Raw genomic sequence first — 13,693 nt, 5'->3', positions numbered from 1 at the left:
TGCAGCCTTAAGATGGCTCAGCCTCAGGGATATGAAAATTTCCATCAAGAGATACATAGGAAAGAGCAGGTACAAGGTGAAGGCGGCACAGAGAAACAATAGAGGATTAGGTGAGATTACAGCCATAGCGAGTGCATAAGAAACTCCGAGAGACGCTCCAATCCAAAAGAACCATGTGGTAAACAAGCTACCAATTGGCAGGAGACAAAACGTGTAGAGTAGAGCGCAACAGAAGCCTATAGTGTTGGAAACCCATAGGACGATGAAGACTGTCTGCTTCATCACCGCTGTACCTCCACCCTCGGATTGGTGTACACCTCCCGGAGGCTGCAGTGCGGTTTGATAAGTGGATGTGATTATCAAAGTACATATAATCAAGAAGACTGCACGGCCTTCTTCTGAAGTGTCGGACCTTAGGCGTCTGAGGCCAATGGAGATATGAGTCCAGAAAGTGACTGGTGACTTAAAGTGATCGGAAGGTTTCTCGAGTTTTGGAAGAGAAGCAGTCTCCTTGCACCCGGTTTTTACAACAACTAGTTCCAAATCCAAGTCTCTACTCTGTTCTTGGTTTCTTACAATATCAAGGAATGTCATACCATCACCATTTACTTCGTTCGGTTTTACCAATTGACGTTCTAGTAATAGTTTTGCAGCCTGCATACATATATTCTACAGTCGGTCTAATTATGAAACAAAACGGATAATTGAAAAAATCATACATGAGTAAAGAAACATTGAAGGTTTAAGAACCATGCCTGATGATCTTCCTTATATGCTGCAAGATGCAGAGGCGTGTTGGAAGATAAATCTTTTTTATTCAAGATATCAGATTCAGTGACAGCAGCATCTCTTTGACTCATTCTTTGGATCCAACCTGTAAGAATTTGGAGAACTTCATATCTATCATTTAGCACAGCAAGGTGAAGAGCGTTATGGCCATTCACACTCACATCTTGGATACATTCAGGGCAAGACATAAGACAGTCTACCACAAGATTTACATCTCCTTTTACGACAATGAGATGAAAAGGTGTGATTCCTTCTCTCCCTTTCACTCGAGCAAGTCCAGGTTCAAGCCAGAGCAGCCATTTTACCCACTTGTGTTCAGCTTTCTGGCAAACGATGGCTTAAGATTCAGCATTTCCATGGCGAATGGTATGTTCCCAGATGCTGCAGCTACGTGGAGGGGAGTGTTGAAAAATGGCACGGCATTGATGTTATCAAGAATGTAAGGATTCTCATCGATAAGATCATAAAAGTTGTTGATGCTTCCAGTTTCAGCAGCATTTAGTAGTCTCGGATCCATGGAGAGAAAGAGAGAGAGAGAGAGCTGTTTGTGATCTAAATTCAGCAAGATTGATTACAGTTTAACAAGAAGACAATAATGGCAGAAATTGCCTTAACTAAGAACCAAGGACCAACGAACCAATGCAAGAAACAATAAAGAAAGAGTTGAAGACCCCAAGAAACCACATGTACATGTGGAAGAAGAAACAATTTAAAAACAAGTGGGACTCTTTGGCATCTGGATTTCTCCCCTCTAGTATGAAACTCATTTTATTGGACGTTTCACAAATTTTGGCTCCATAAGTCATTTATGGCATATGTTCAAAGGTTGTTGTATCTTTGCATCCTCAAAGTCCTCTCAAGAGTTGTATCAAACCTACCAAAACCAGAAGCAGGGATCAGGTGCTGCCATTATCTGATGGTTCCGCACATTGCCTTACCAAAACATATAGAGTCATCATAGAGAGGAGATTATCTTTGTCTCTAAGCAGATACAAGAGCAGAGAGAAAACAGTAAAGCATACCCAGTACTAGAGAAGGCATCTCTTTAATTGGCTCATTCTCTGGATCCATCCGATAAGGAAAATGGAGAAGTTACAATCTATCATTCATCACAGCCAAAATAGAGAGCACCCTCGCCATTAACAATCACATCTTGGAAACATTCAAGGCAAGTTATGAGGCACTCGACACCACATGGAGCAGTATCAAGTATGCACGGATTCCCATCAATCAATGCATAAAAAGTCACCTATGCTACCGGATTCAGCAGCCTGTTGACGCCTTGGATCCATAGAGAGTGAGCACTCAGTAAAGATCAGACAGAACTAACACTACTACTCACTTCTAAGTCATGGATGGATGGGTTATAGGTCTTAAAGGCTAAAGTGAGTTGCTTTCAAATCTCATATTCCTTCTTCCCTATCCTCTCTAATTCTCCTCTTTTTTTTTTATAAGAAACAATACTTTTCTTTTTTGGACATATCCCAAAAAGATTAGACTAGTCGTCGTCTTTTTTATACATCACAATCCCATACCAAACCTCTCTTCATCTTTTGTTATTTTATCATTCAACACAAAACTCCAAAAGAAAAAAAAAACAAAATGTTGTCGAAGGTTCCTCAAAAACAACACTTGCAGCTCTCCCCTTCCTCCTCCTCCATGGAAATGGTCCGGTGTTCACGTGGCAGACCTCGAGGTTCGAAGAACAAACCTAAAGCACCAATCTTTGTCACCTCCGAGCCTCCTATGAGTCCTTACATCCTCCAAGTACCCTCTGGTGTCGACGTCGTTGAAGCCATTAACCGCTTCTGCCGCCAAAAAGGCATCGGCTTTTGCGTCCTCAGTGGCTCAGGCTCCGTCACTGACGTCACTTTGCGTCAGCCTTCTCCGGCAGCTCCAGGCTCAACCATTACTTTCCACGGAAAGTTCGATCTCCTCTCCATCTCCGCCACTTTCTTTCCGCCTAGTACCTCCTTGTCCCCTCCTCCTGTCTCCAATTTCTTCACCGTCTCTCTTGCCGGACCTCAGGGACAGGTCATTGGTGGATTCGTCGCTGGTCCCCTCGTTTCCGCCGGAACTTTCTACGTCGTCGCCGCTAGTTTCAGTAACCCTTCGTATCACCGGATACCCGCGGCGGAGGAAGAGCTCGAAAACAACGCTGTGTCGGGGGAAGGGGAGGGCCAATCACCTCCGGTATCTGGACAAGTGGCGGAGGGAAGTGGAGGAGAGTCGATGTACAGTTGTCAGATGGGTGGCTCTGATGTACACGCCAAAGCTCCACCGCCGTATTGACCAAATCCATCTCTTTCCTAACTAGGGTTTCTTCTTCTTTAGATCATCATCATCAAGAATCAACTTAAAGTTTGCATTTTTATTAATCTTCTTAGATTTTTAAATCAAGCTCCACTCTTCTTCTTTAGATTTATCCACACTCTGCAGTGTCAAAGCTTCACATATTGGTTTGATTTGACTAATATTTGTATGCTCCCCCAAGTTACAAACTTTTGTCTCTGATGATTGTTTATTTTTCAATTTTATAATCTTCTTGCATTGTTTAATGGCTTAATTGATTTCTCCAACAAGAGGACATCTCACCTACGGTTTAGTGGTCTCTCTACCATAGTTTTTAGCTTTCACTGAATACAATGGACTATTAACACTGTTGAACAAGGGGCCAAGAATTGCAGATATTGTTGTCTTTACTAATAAGAAGCTTCAGAGCAAGAAACATTAAGTAAAGTGTGAAAACTGAAAAGATTCGAGATATCACAAACACTCTCCTCTTTTCTTCCTGGAACATTATGACATTACTAACATGTATATACAGAGTCAAGTAATTATTACATGGAACATTATCACAATGGACACTGCATACGTTTATTAATTGCATATTTGGCTATCTGCATTCTCAAAGTCCCCGCTTCTACTGCAGTAAGGTGACAAAATGTTGTATCAAACCTTCCAAAACCAGCTAAACAGGGGATCAGGTGTTACCGTCTGATGACTACGCCATTGCCTTACAAAAACTTCCATCAAGACATAGAGAGGAAAAAGCAGGTACAAGGCAAAGCACGCGGAGAGAAACAGTGTAGGGTGGGGTGAGATTACAGCCATTGCAAGGGCGTAAGAGACGCATAGAGACGCTCCTATATAAAAGAACCATAGTGTCAACAAGCCTCTAGCTGGTAAAAGACAAAAGGTGTAGAATATAGCGCAGCAGAAGCCTATAGTGTTAGAAACCCATAGGACGATGAAGAATGTATGTTTCATCACCGCATGACCCTCGGATTGGTCTACACCTCCTGGAGGCTGGAGAGCGATTTGGTAAGTGGCTGTGATTAGCAAAGTGCATATAATCAAGAAGACTCCTCGAGCTTCCTCTGAAGTGTCAGAACTTATGCGTCTTGTGTGTGTGGAGCAGTAGGCCCAAAATGTGATTGGTGATTTGAACAAGTCATACGTTTTCATCANGTCTGATGACTACGCCATTGCCTTACAAAAACTTCCATCAAGACATAGAGAGGAAAAAGCAGGTACAAGGCAAAGCACGCGGAGAGAAACAGTGTAGGGTGGGGTGAGATTACAGCCATTGCAAGGGCGTAAGAGACGCATAGAGACGCTCCTATATAAAAGAACCATAGTGTCAACAAGCCTCTAGCTGGTAAAAGACAAAAGGTGTAGAATATAGCGCAGCAGAAGCCTATAGTGTTAGAAACCCATAGGACGATGAAGAATGTATGTTTCATCACCGCATGACCCTCGGATTGGTCTACACCTCCTGGAGGCTGGAGAGCGATTTGGTAAGTGGCTGTGATTAGCAAAGTGCATATAATCAAGAAGACTCCTCGAGCTTCCTCTGAAGTGTCAGAACTTATGCGTCTTGTGTGTGTGGAGCAGTAGGCCAAAAATGTGATTGGTGATTTGAACAAGTCATACGTTTTCATCATTTTTGGCAGAGAAGATGCTTCCTTGCAGCCGGTTTTTAGAGCAACTTGTTCCAAGTCTCCACTTTCATCAATATGTCTCTGTCTTCTTAAGATATCAAGGAATGTTAAACCATCACCATTCACTTCGTTCCGTTGCACCATCCTACATTCTAGCAACAGTCTCACTGCCTGCATGAAAAACGTCAACGCTTTGGCTTTGTTTCTCTAATGATCTAGAAAACGCTGATATAAATTGTAGAAAATAAAGCATGCCTGATGATCATTCTTATATGCTGCAAGGTGCAAAGCCGTGTTGTGGTTTAGATCCGATTTATTCAGAAAAGCATACTCGATAGGGAGAGCGTTTCTTTGGCTCATTCTCTGGATCCACCCGGTGAGGACTTGGAGAACTTCAAACCTATCATTCATCATTGGCCATTCACACTAACATCTTTAATACATTCAGGGGAAGTTATGAGGCACTCTACCACAAGATCGACGTTCCCTCTTAACACTAGGAGATGGAATAGCGTGATGCCTTCTCTACCTTTAACGCGAGAAAGGCCGGGATCAAGCCTGAGCAGCCACGTGACAAACTCCTGTTGATCCTTTTCCACAGCAAAGTGTAATGGACTGTACCCATTTGTGTTCAGCTTTCTCGCAAAGGACGGCTTAAGATTCAGAATCTCTGCGGCAAATTCTCTTTTTCCAGAAGCTGCAGCTATGTGAAGGGGAGTGTTCACAAATGGCACGGCATCGATGCTCTCCAAAAGGTACGGATTCTCATCAATCAAAGCATACAAGTCACTGATGCTACCAGATTCAGCAGCCTGTTGAAGTCTTGGATCCATAGAGAGGGAGCTATTGGCAGAAAAGTAAACAAGAAAAATGTTTAGAATAGCATTCAGTAAGATCAATATAGTAAAGTAAGACTGTAAGAGTGCAGCAGAACTAGGCAGGAACACTTTTTTGTTTGTTTCCTATTGTGGTTCTCACAATTTAGATTAGATATGCTCTAAACAAAAAGGTAAGTGACTAACTTGGGAGTTTTAGCAGCAAAAGCTTGGATGCAGGAAACTTTGAACCTTCTCATGGGAGGTTGATTTCATATCACTCGACATTTTACCAATATATGATATTTGCCAACTATGTCAACGGGAGCTCTCTAGTTAATAACAAAATTATTCCATCCACCTATTTTATACCTTTACTATTCCCTTATTGAAACAAATCTTTTGAATAAGTCGTCCATAAATTTTTTAACTTTCCTCGAGATTCCTCAGAACATACCTTTGGCCGGCTGCTTGACTAACCTGCTTCATGTTTTCTCGTTCTCTATATTTCCTCATTCAGGCAACGTGGATCGACTTCAAGTATTTTATCAGCTACAATACTCACCAAATACAACGCTTTGATGATAAGCACAATATATGAGATTACTAATAGAAATGTTTTCATGCAAAGTGCGTGAAGATCACACCTGAAAAGCTGAGCACATCAAACAGTACAAATGCCCGAGTTGCAGTAACAACAAGAAGATCAAAGCATGAAGGATTGCAGTAACATTAGAGACTGTAAAAGAGGACATAATTATCACAGTTGAACTACAAAACTGAACAAGTATTTAGGGAGAAGACGAATCAATATGTTTTTTCTTGCTTGCTCTATCTGGGATTGAAACAGCTTAAAACCTAATAAAACTCATTAAAATACCAAGATTTTACATATATATATAAGCCTATTTACTACTTGGCACAGTACATTGCAAGTCACAACTCATAAGAGAGATGTGTCATATGTTGAAGGCTTACATCGTTTGCATTCTCAAAGCCTTCTCCTCTGTTATAGTAGTGATATATCAAACCTTCCAAAACCAGCTCAATCGGGGCTTAGGTGCCACCGTCTCATGGTTCCGCCAACCAGTTACGAAAGCATCCAACAAGAAAAAGAGAGCAAAAAGCAGGAAGAAGGCAACGGTGGCTGAAAGAAACACTAGAGGATGTGGTGAGATTACTGCTATTGCTAGTGCATAAGAAATGCACAGAGATGTCCCAGTCCAAAAGAACCACGTAGCAAACATACTACCAAGTGGTATGAGACAAAAGGTGTAGAATAAAGCGCAGCAGAAACCTACGGTGTTGGAAACCCAAAGAAGGATGAAGAATGTCTGTTTCATCACTACAGAACCCGCATTCGCGTCCTCAGATTGGTGTACACCTCCGGGAGGCTGGAGGGCAGTCTGATAAGTGGCTGTTATTATCAAAGCGCATACAATCAGGAACACTCCCCGAGCATCATCAGAAGTTTTAGACCTTAGGCGTCTCATGCTCGTGGAGCAATATGTCACGAAAGTGATTGGTGATTTCAAAAATTCAGACCTTGCTTTGGATTTTCGCACTGAAGCTGCCTCTTTACACCCAGTTTTTACAACAACTTGTTCCAAATCCAAGTCCACACCCACGGCCACGGGTCTCTGTCCCTGGCTTCTTAACTCTCCACCTGCGGCTCTGTGTCCCTGGCTTCTTAACTCTGCCCCTGCAGCTCTCTGTCCCTGATTTCTTAAGATATCAAGGAATGTTAAACCGGCACCATTGACTTTGTTCCGCTGCACCAACCGGCATTCTAGTAGAAGTCTAATTACCTACACAAAATAGATCATTCTATTAGTAATCTCATATCAGAAAGATTCTCAATTAGAATAATCATATTCCACTCGACTCATTGTCACTTAGTAGAGCTTTTATATCTGAAATACAAAAACAGAACTGAAACAAAATAAAGCATGCCTGATGATCATTCTTATATGCTGCAAAGTGCAAGGCTGTGTTGTAGCCGAAATCCCTTTTGTTCAGAACAAGAATCTCGATCGAGTCAGCATTTTTTTGGCTCATTCTCTGGATCCATCCCGTGAGGACTTGGAGAACTTCAAATCTGTCATTTATCACAGCTAGATGAAGTGCATTTTGGCCATTCACATTCACATCTTCGATACATTCAGGGGAAGTTAGGAGGCACTCTGCCACAAGATCCGCGTTTCCTCTTAACACTAGGGAAAGAAACGGTGTGATGCCATTTCTCCCTTTTACACGGGCAAGGCTGTGATCAAGCCAAAGCATCCTGGAGACAAAGCCTCTTTGATCATTATCCACAGCGAGATGCAGTGGACTGTAGCCGCTTGTGTTCAGCTTTCTGGCAAAAGAGGGTTTAAGATTCAGCATTTCCATGGCAAATTGTTTCTTCCCTGCAGCTGCAGCTACGTGGAGGGGAGTGTTCACAAATGGCACCACATCAAAGTGATCAAGTATGTATGGATTCTCATCAATAAGAGCATACAACTCATCGATGCTTCCAGATTCAGCAGCTTGTTGAAGTCTAGGATCCATAGAAAAAAAAAAGTGTTTTAGCCAGAAACTAAGTGATCAAGACAAAGGTTTGACAGATGTTGGTTTTCTATTGTGGCCTCGTTATCCAAAATTCAGGTTATAAACATTCTTAAAACAAAAGAAACTGTTGAGCTTGAGCATTTTCAGGAGAAAACTTCGAAGTAAATACCAATGAATAAGTGAACCCCACACGGAATGAGTTGACAAAACATGTTAGGTACTTTGGCATTTTACCAGGAAGTTCCATAGCAAGAAGCCAAGAACCATCGCACCTTCCAATGGATGACTTATTTCCATACCAACACGAGGTAGGTCCTAAAGAGTTTTCAACCACTCACATTTTACCAAAAAATGATAAGATTATTTGCGTGGGATGACAAAAGCCAACCGACTATAAATTGTTTGACCCTACATAATCTACGTTAGTAGACTGCCACAAATCATAATTAATCTTTTAAAACTTGTAAGGGATATATCCGTGTAGATATCATAATTTATTTGAAAAATAAATGTAACTATATATTGATTTTGCGGTTAGATTATGCAGTATAAGTTCCTAGATCTCTCTCTCTCTCAAAACCGACGGCAACAGCACTTTGGAGTTTTTGAGTCTTCCGGGCAAAGCCCTTCCAAAATTGGAGATATGTGGTGCAGTCGGATACCAGGAAATGCACTCACATGTAACAAATAATAAAGAAACCTATTGGTATTACTTTTTCAAATCACTTTAAGGATATCCTATTCCCACACGAAGTGCATATGAGACAAAACAACTGAAGGAAAAACAAAACAAAAAAAAAGGCAAAAGGTGGGACATAACATGACGAACATATTACATTGCAAGTTAGTTTGAATTTTGGTTTCTATCATTTGCTTGGATTAAAGATTCTAGTAGATGTTTAAAGGAAAGAGGTTTAAACTTTTATATTGAATCAGAGAATTAAGGAATAAAACTCACCGAGTTTAGGCTGGCATTGAAGAGCGTGTATCCATTGACAACTGATTACCAACTCAACCCAACAAATCATCCATACAAGCATAATGATCCACCGATGGATTTGTTATTGATCCAAATATTTTCTGGCCTTCTTTGTGTAATCCTGCACGGTTGCAAGCCGTCAAGACACTACTGTAAGTCGTATGGTCCGGCTCAATGCCTTCTCCTTTCATCTTTGAGAATAAATTCAGCGTTTCAACCCCATCTCCATTAACTGCAAAAGCTGAGAATAACGTGTTATAAGAGACAAGATCTCTTTCCTTCATCTCGTCAAACACTCGTTTTGCTTCCCACAGGTTTCCACACCTTGCATACATGAAGATCAAAGCCCTGTATCCTGAAACATTCAGCTTGATTTGGTTCTTACCAATGTAATCTACAATGCAACTACCCAATTCTAGATCACCCATGTGTCCACAAGCCGAGAGAACACTAATCATTGTTACTTCATCCGGTTTGGAATCTCCATAATCAATCATCTCTTCGAAAAACTCGACGGCTAGAGCAGGTTGTCCGTTGTAAGCATACCCAGCTATCATCGAGTTCCAAGAAACAACATTCCGCTCAGGCATTGTATCAAAAAGCTCCCTAGCCGAACTCAAATCACCGATTCTAGTATATCCAGAAATCATAGCATTCCAAGTAACAAGATTCTTCTGCGTACCAAACTCGTTAAAAACTCTCCTAGCAGATATAATATCTCTACACTTAGCATGCATATCAAGCAATGCCGTCTTCACAAAGCAATTCAACCGAACTCTCTGCTCATCAATGAGTTTTACAAGTGAATGAGCGAGGGAAGGATCACCACGGAAAGAACAAGCAGAAATAACAATAACCCATGTGGTCTCATTTGGCTTAACTCCAACTCCAAGTCGCAACATATCATCAAACAATCTAATAGTTTCCTCTGTAAACCCATTTTGTGCATAACCTGAAAGCATAGCATTCCAAGTAACAACGCTCTTCTCCGGCATCATATCAAAATACCTCCTTGCATTTTCCAAATCATTAAGCTTTGCAAAACCAGTAATCATCACCGTCCATGAAACCACATCAATCTCATTCTCTGGCATCATATCAAACAATTTACAAGCTTCCTCCTTGTTTCCGCATTTCCAATACCCAGAGATCATCACATTCCAATCAGAACTCGTTCTGTGAGTAATTTCATCGAACACCTTGCGTGCACTCTCCACTGACTCATGCTTCACATACATATCCATTACCACATTCCTCACATAAGGGTCCTTGAAAAATCCCAATTTCTCAACAATAGCTTGGAACAAAACCGCGAACTTCCCAGCCGATTTGATCACAACAGGGAAAGACCAAGCGTCAGGCATCATCCCGCAACGGGATCTTTGTTCGTAGAGACGAAGAGCATCATTCGCCATGTCCATGTGCGAGAAGTATCTATACATCGAAGTGACGACGAAGACATTGGGAAACGCCACTGAATTGAAAACGAGCCGCGTGTAGTAAGACGGCGCACGGAGGCGCGTGCAGCAATTGATTAAACGCGAAGCCCAGTAGCTTTGTCGGTGGAGGGAGTTGAAGACGACGAGATGAGCATGGATTTGGTTTAACTGAGGAAATGTTAGAGCTTGCGAAGCTATGGCGGCAAGAGATACAGTGAGCTCTCGAGACATACATGAGATAGCTTCACTCTCTGTCTTTCGTTTTTGTTTCGTATCGGGGAAGAGGTAAAATATATTTGAATAGCTTTTATAGGCTCGTTTAGGCCCATTATTAGAATTGTAGGCCCATTATATATGTAATACAATGATGCCCTTTGGAGGTTTTCCACAATGCATCAGTCACAGCATTAAGCTTTCATCAATTGGTTAATCATTTTTTAAGAAATGATTGGATTTGGTACGACATTATACAGTAATAATTTTAATCATAAGTTACGAATGTATCAATTCAATCATTATATATTTTTAGGCCAAAATTGACAGCGATGATGATTGTAAATTTACGGAGTTTGGGGACCTTGTAATTACAAAAAGGACCATCTAATTAAGGAGGATGTACACCGACCAGATTAATCAATCGTTTGTCGTCTATATTCCTCATTGGGTATTAGATAAGGTTGTCTACTACAATTGGAGACAACGTTTACTAATTAAGTTAGCAGATTAATGAATAAAATTAATTTGAGAGGGCCACATCAAATTTCGCAAAAGGAACAAAATAGTGGCATGTGCTGCATTTCGTCGTTTAATTTGTTTTTGCATATATCATATATGAATGCTAGATTTTATAATGCATTAGTCAAAGAACACAAACTATAAGGACCCAGGAGCTTGTATGCATTTAAAATACATATTTGTATGTAGACATTATTAACGCGATCTTATAGAATAAACAAATCATGTGAATGCTGTTTAAATTCGTTTTTTTTGTAAGAAAGACATTTCAAACGGACCAAACAATAAAAACAGCTAAGATGTACGTACGATTCGAAAGAGTGAAGACATTTGTCACCGAATATATTAAATGTGGATTATATTTTTTGTTATGAAAATGCAACTAAATTATGGTTTTGCGAACGAAGCTGAAATGATGGTACTTATAAGTAGGTTTTGTACAAGCATCACAACATAGATGATTCAAAATATACTACATAATTGGGAAAAAACCCGAAAAACGCCATCTAATTTTTTTTGGCGGTTTAATTCCTGTAGTTATTATATTTCCCAAAAAATACTTGATTTAATTTCAGTTGTCTTTAAAAACTTTCATCTTATTAATATCGGTATATCCATACTTAAGACATATCGATTGTTAACTGTAGTGATGGAATTGTTAACTATGGTTAAAATTTACACCCACGTGTTTAATTAAAAATAAATAATGACATTGTTGCCCTCTTCTTCTTCTCTTCCACAAATCGATATGTAAACTATGAGCCTTTTGCTGATACAGTACCACCCTGTTACTAAGATATAACAAGACAGGGACCTATTACCTGATCCAATCAAAAAGGCCAAGAGAAGCTTTCGAGTAGATTGAACCACACGTCGCAAATCAGCTCTAAACAACAACAGAGGAACTGCTAACGGAAGCAAGAAATTCAAAACTACAGCAAAAACAGGAGCTTGAGAAGAAATGACCCCTAGATTGCTAGCTGCAAGCCCAACTAGAGTGCTGACCAACACACCACTCATCGCAGCTCCGACCCTTGTCTTCTCCAACCTGTTACAATCAATCACCACCACTTGCGAATTTTCATTTCTTAACTCCCATAGAAACAAAAATTAAAACCTCTCTTTATATATACATGCAAAATCAACTTCACCTAAGAATCAAACTTGATTTTAGATTCGGTTCGGCTGTATAAAAGCTTAGCCATCACCGTTACTTAAGATGTGGTCTCCATAAATCTCTAAATTTGATTTTAGATTTGGTTTTGCTCAATGTAGTAAGTATGTAATGAAGTATATAAGTAAAGTTGACGCACATGCTCTAATATGAGTCAACAACTTCACTAATCACTCACTCACTTTTCCCCTTTTTCTCGTTGTAAAGTTGCCGCGAATAAAATGGCGACGAGCTTGTCGTTACTCAATGTGACCGAAATCTCGTTGCCGTCATCGAGATACTTCACCGCCGCTCGCACATTGTTTCACGCAAGGATCTTCCTAAATTATCGGCTAAACCTGTTCCTTCACGGCTTAGCTTCTCATTCTCGTGATTCCGTAACGGAAGCGATATGTTTCTCTTGCGGGATTCGTCGTTACCAGAATTATCTTCTCCGATCCGATCGGTTACTGTGAGATCGTTGAGTATGCCTCTCATTTCTCCGAACGATGAATGGGGAACTTGGACTGCTCTCTTCGCTACTGGGGCTCTTGGTCTCTGGTATGATCATCGCTCATAGTTTACAGATCGATTTGTGGAAGAGAAGAAGAAGAGGGTAACAGTATCATTTGTTATCTTTAATTAAACATGTGGGGGTTAAATTTTAACCATAGTTAACAATTCCATCATTACAGTTAACAATCGATATGTTTTAAGTATGGATCTACCGATATTTATAAGACGAAGGTTTTTAAAGACAAAAGAAATTAAACCAGGTATTTTTTGGGAAATTTAATAACTAGAGGAATTAAACCGTAAAAAAAAATTAGATAACGTATTTTTCGGATTTTTTCCCCTACATAATTGGTCTCAGATTAATTAGACATGCAAAATGTCAGAACTTGTCATAATCTTAGAGAGTTTTTAGACAAGCACGTTGCAAGAACAATAAAATTGGCTAAAAAACAAATAATAATTGGCCTTTTAAGCCTTTGGGTACTTCTCCTCGCCGATCTCGAAGTAAAAATATGACTTATTTTGGAGAAGAATAAAAAATAATTCAAAATATCAATATTTTTCTTTAAAATAATATTCCAAAGTCGTTTTCTTTTGTACTTTGGCTCTATTATACAATTTTCAATTTTGTTGTATGTAAACTTTTAGTAAATAAATAAAAAATTGAAGAAAATTTGTTGATAATGTGAAAGTTGGGTGAAGAGAAGTACAAAAACATAAAACACAGAAAGACAGAACACAAGAGAAGAGTGAGAACTGAGGACGACTGTTTT

General features: G+C 40.0%; 4 protein-coding genes and 1 pseudogene across 4 annotated transcripts in view; 1 reads left to right on the top strand and 4 right to left on the bottom strand.

Moving 5' to 3' along the window:
* LOC104759223 overlaps positions 1-905 on the bottom strand; it is a 1,543-nt gene extending 638 nt beyond the window's left edge. The window contains exon 1 of the mRNA XM_019238858.1: positions 23-905. Within this exon, the coding sequence (XP_019094403.1) occupies positions 23-660 (638 nt within the window). The 5' untranslated portion in view covers positions 661-905. The remainder of the gene's footprint in view (positions 1-22) is intronic.
* On the top strand, positions 1,558-3,339 carry LOC104755746 (AT-hook motif nuclear-localized protein 28-like). The gene has a single exon (XM_010478201.2). The coding sequence runs from the start codon at positions 2,392-2,394 to the stop codon at positions 3,079-3,081; it is 690 nt and encodes a 229-aa protein (XP_010476503.1). The 5' UTR covers positions 1,558-2,391; the 3' UTR covers positions 3,082-3,339.
* LOC104755743 lies at positions 3,471-6,095 on the bottom strand (annotated as a pseudogene).
* LOC104755744 (ankyrin repeat-containing protein ITN1-like) lies at positions 6,360-8,230 on the bottom strand. The gene is made up of 2 exons (XM_010478199.2): positions 7,502-8,230; positions 6,360-7,356 (listed from the first exon to the last, which is right to left on the bottom strand). Exons 1-2 carry the CDS (start codon positions 8,096-8,098, stop codon positions 6,574-6,576), a joined length of 1,380 nt encoding a protein of 459 aa, XP_010476501.1. The 5' UTR covers positions 8,099-8,230; the 3' UTR covers positions 6,360-6,573.
* LOC104755745 (pentatricopeptide repeat-containing protein At1g14470) lies at positions 7,941-10,777 on the bottom strand. Its single transcript, XM_010478200.2, has 2 exons — positions 9,057-10,777; positions 7,941-8,087 (listed from the first exon to the last, which is right to left on the bottom strand). The coding sequence occupies exon 1, from the start codon at positions 10,745-10,747 to the stop codon at positions 9,110-9,112; it is 1,638 nt and encodes a 545-aa protein (XP_010476502.1). The 5' UTR covers positions 10,748-10,777; the 3' UTR covers positions 7,941-8,087; positions 9,057-9,109.

This window comes from Camelina sativa, chromosome 17 (genome assembly GCF_000633955.1).
Source record: "Camelina sativa cultivar DH55 chromosome 17, Cs, whole genome shotgun sequence".
Taxonomy (NCBI): Eukaryota; Viridiplantae; Streptophyta; class Magnoliopsida; order Brassicales; family Brassicaceae; genus Camelina; species Camelina sativa.
This window is presented reverse-complemented; position numbering and strand designations above follow the sequence as displayed.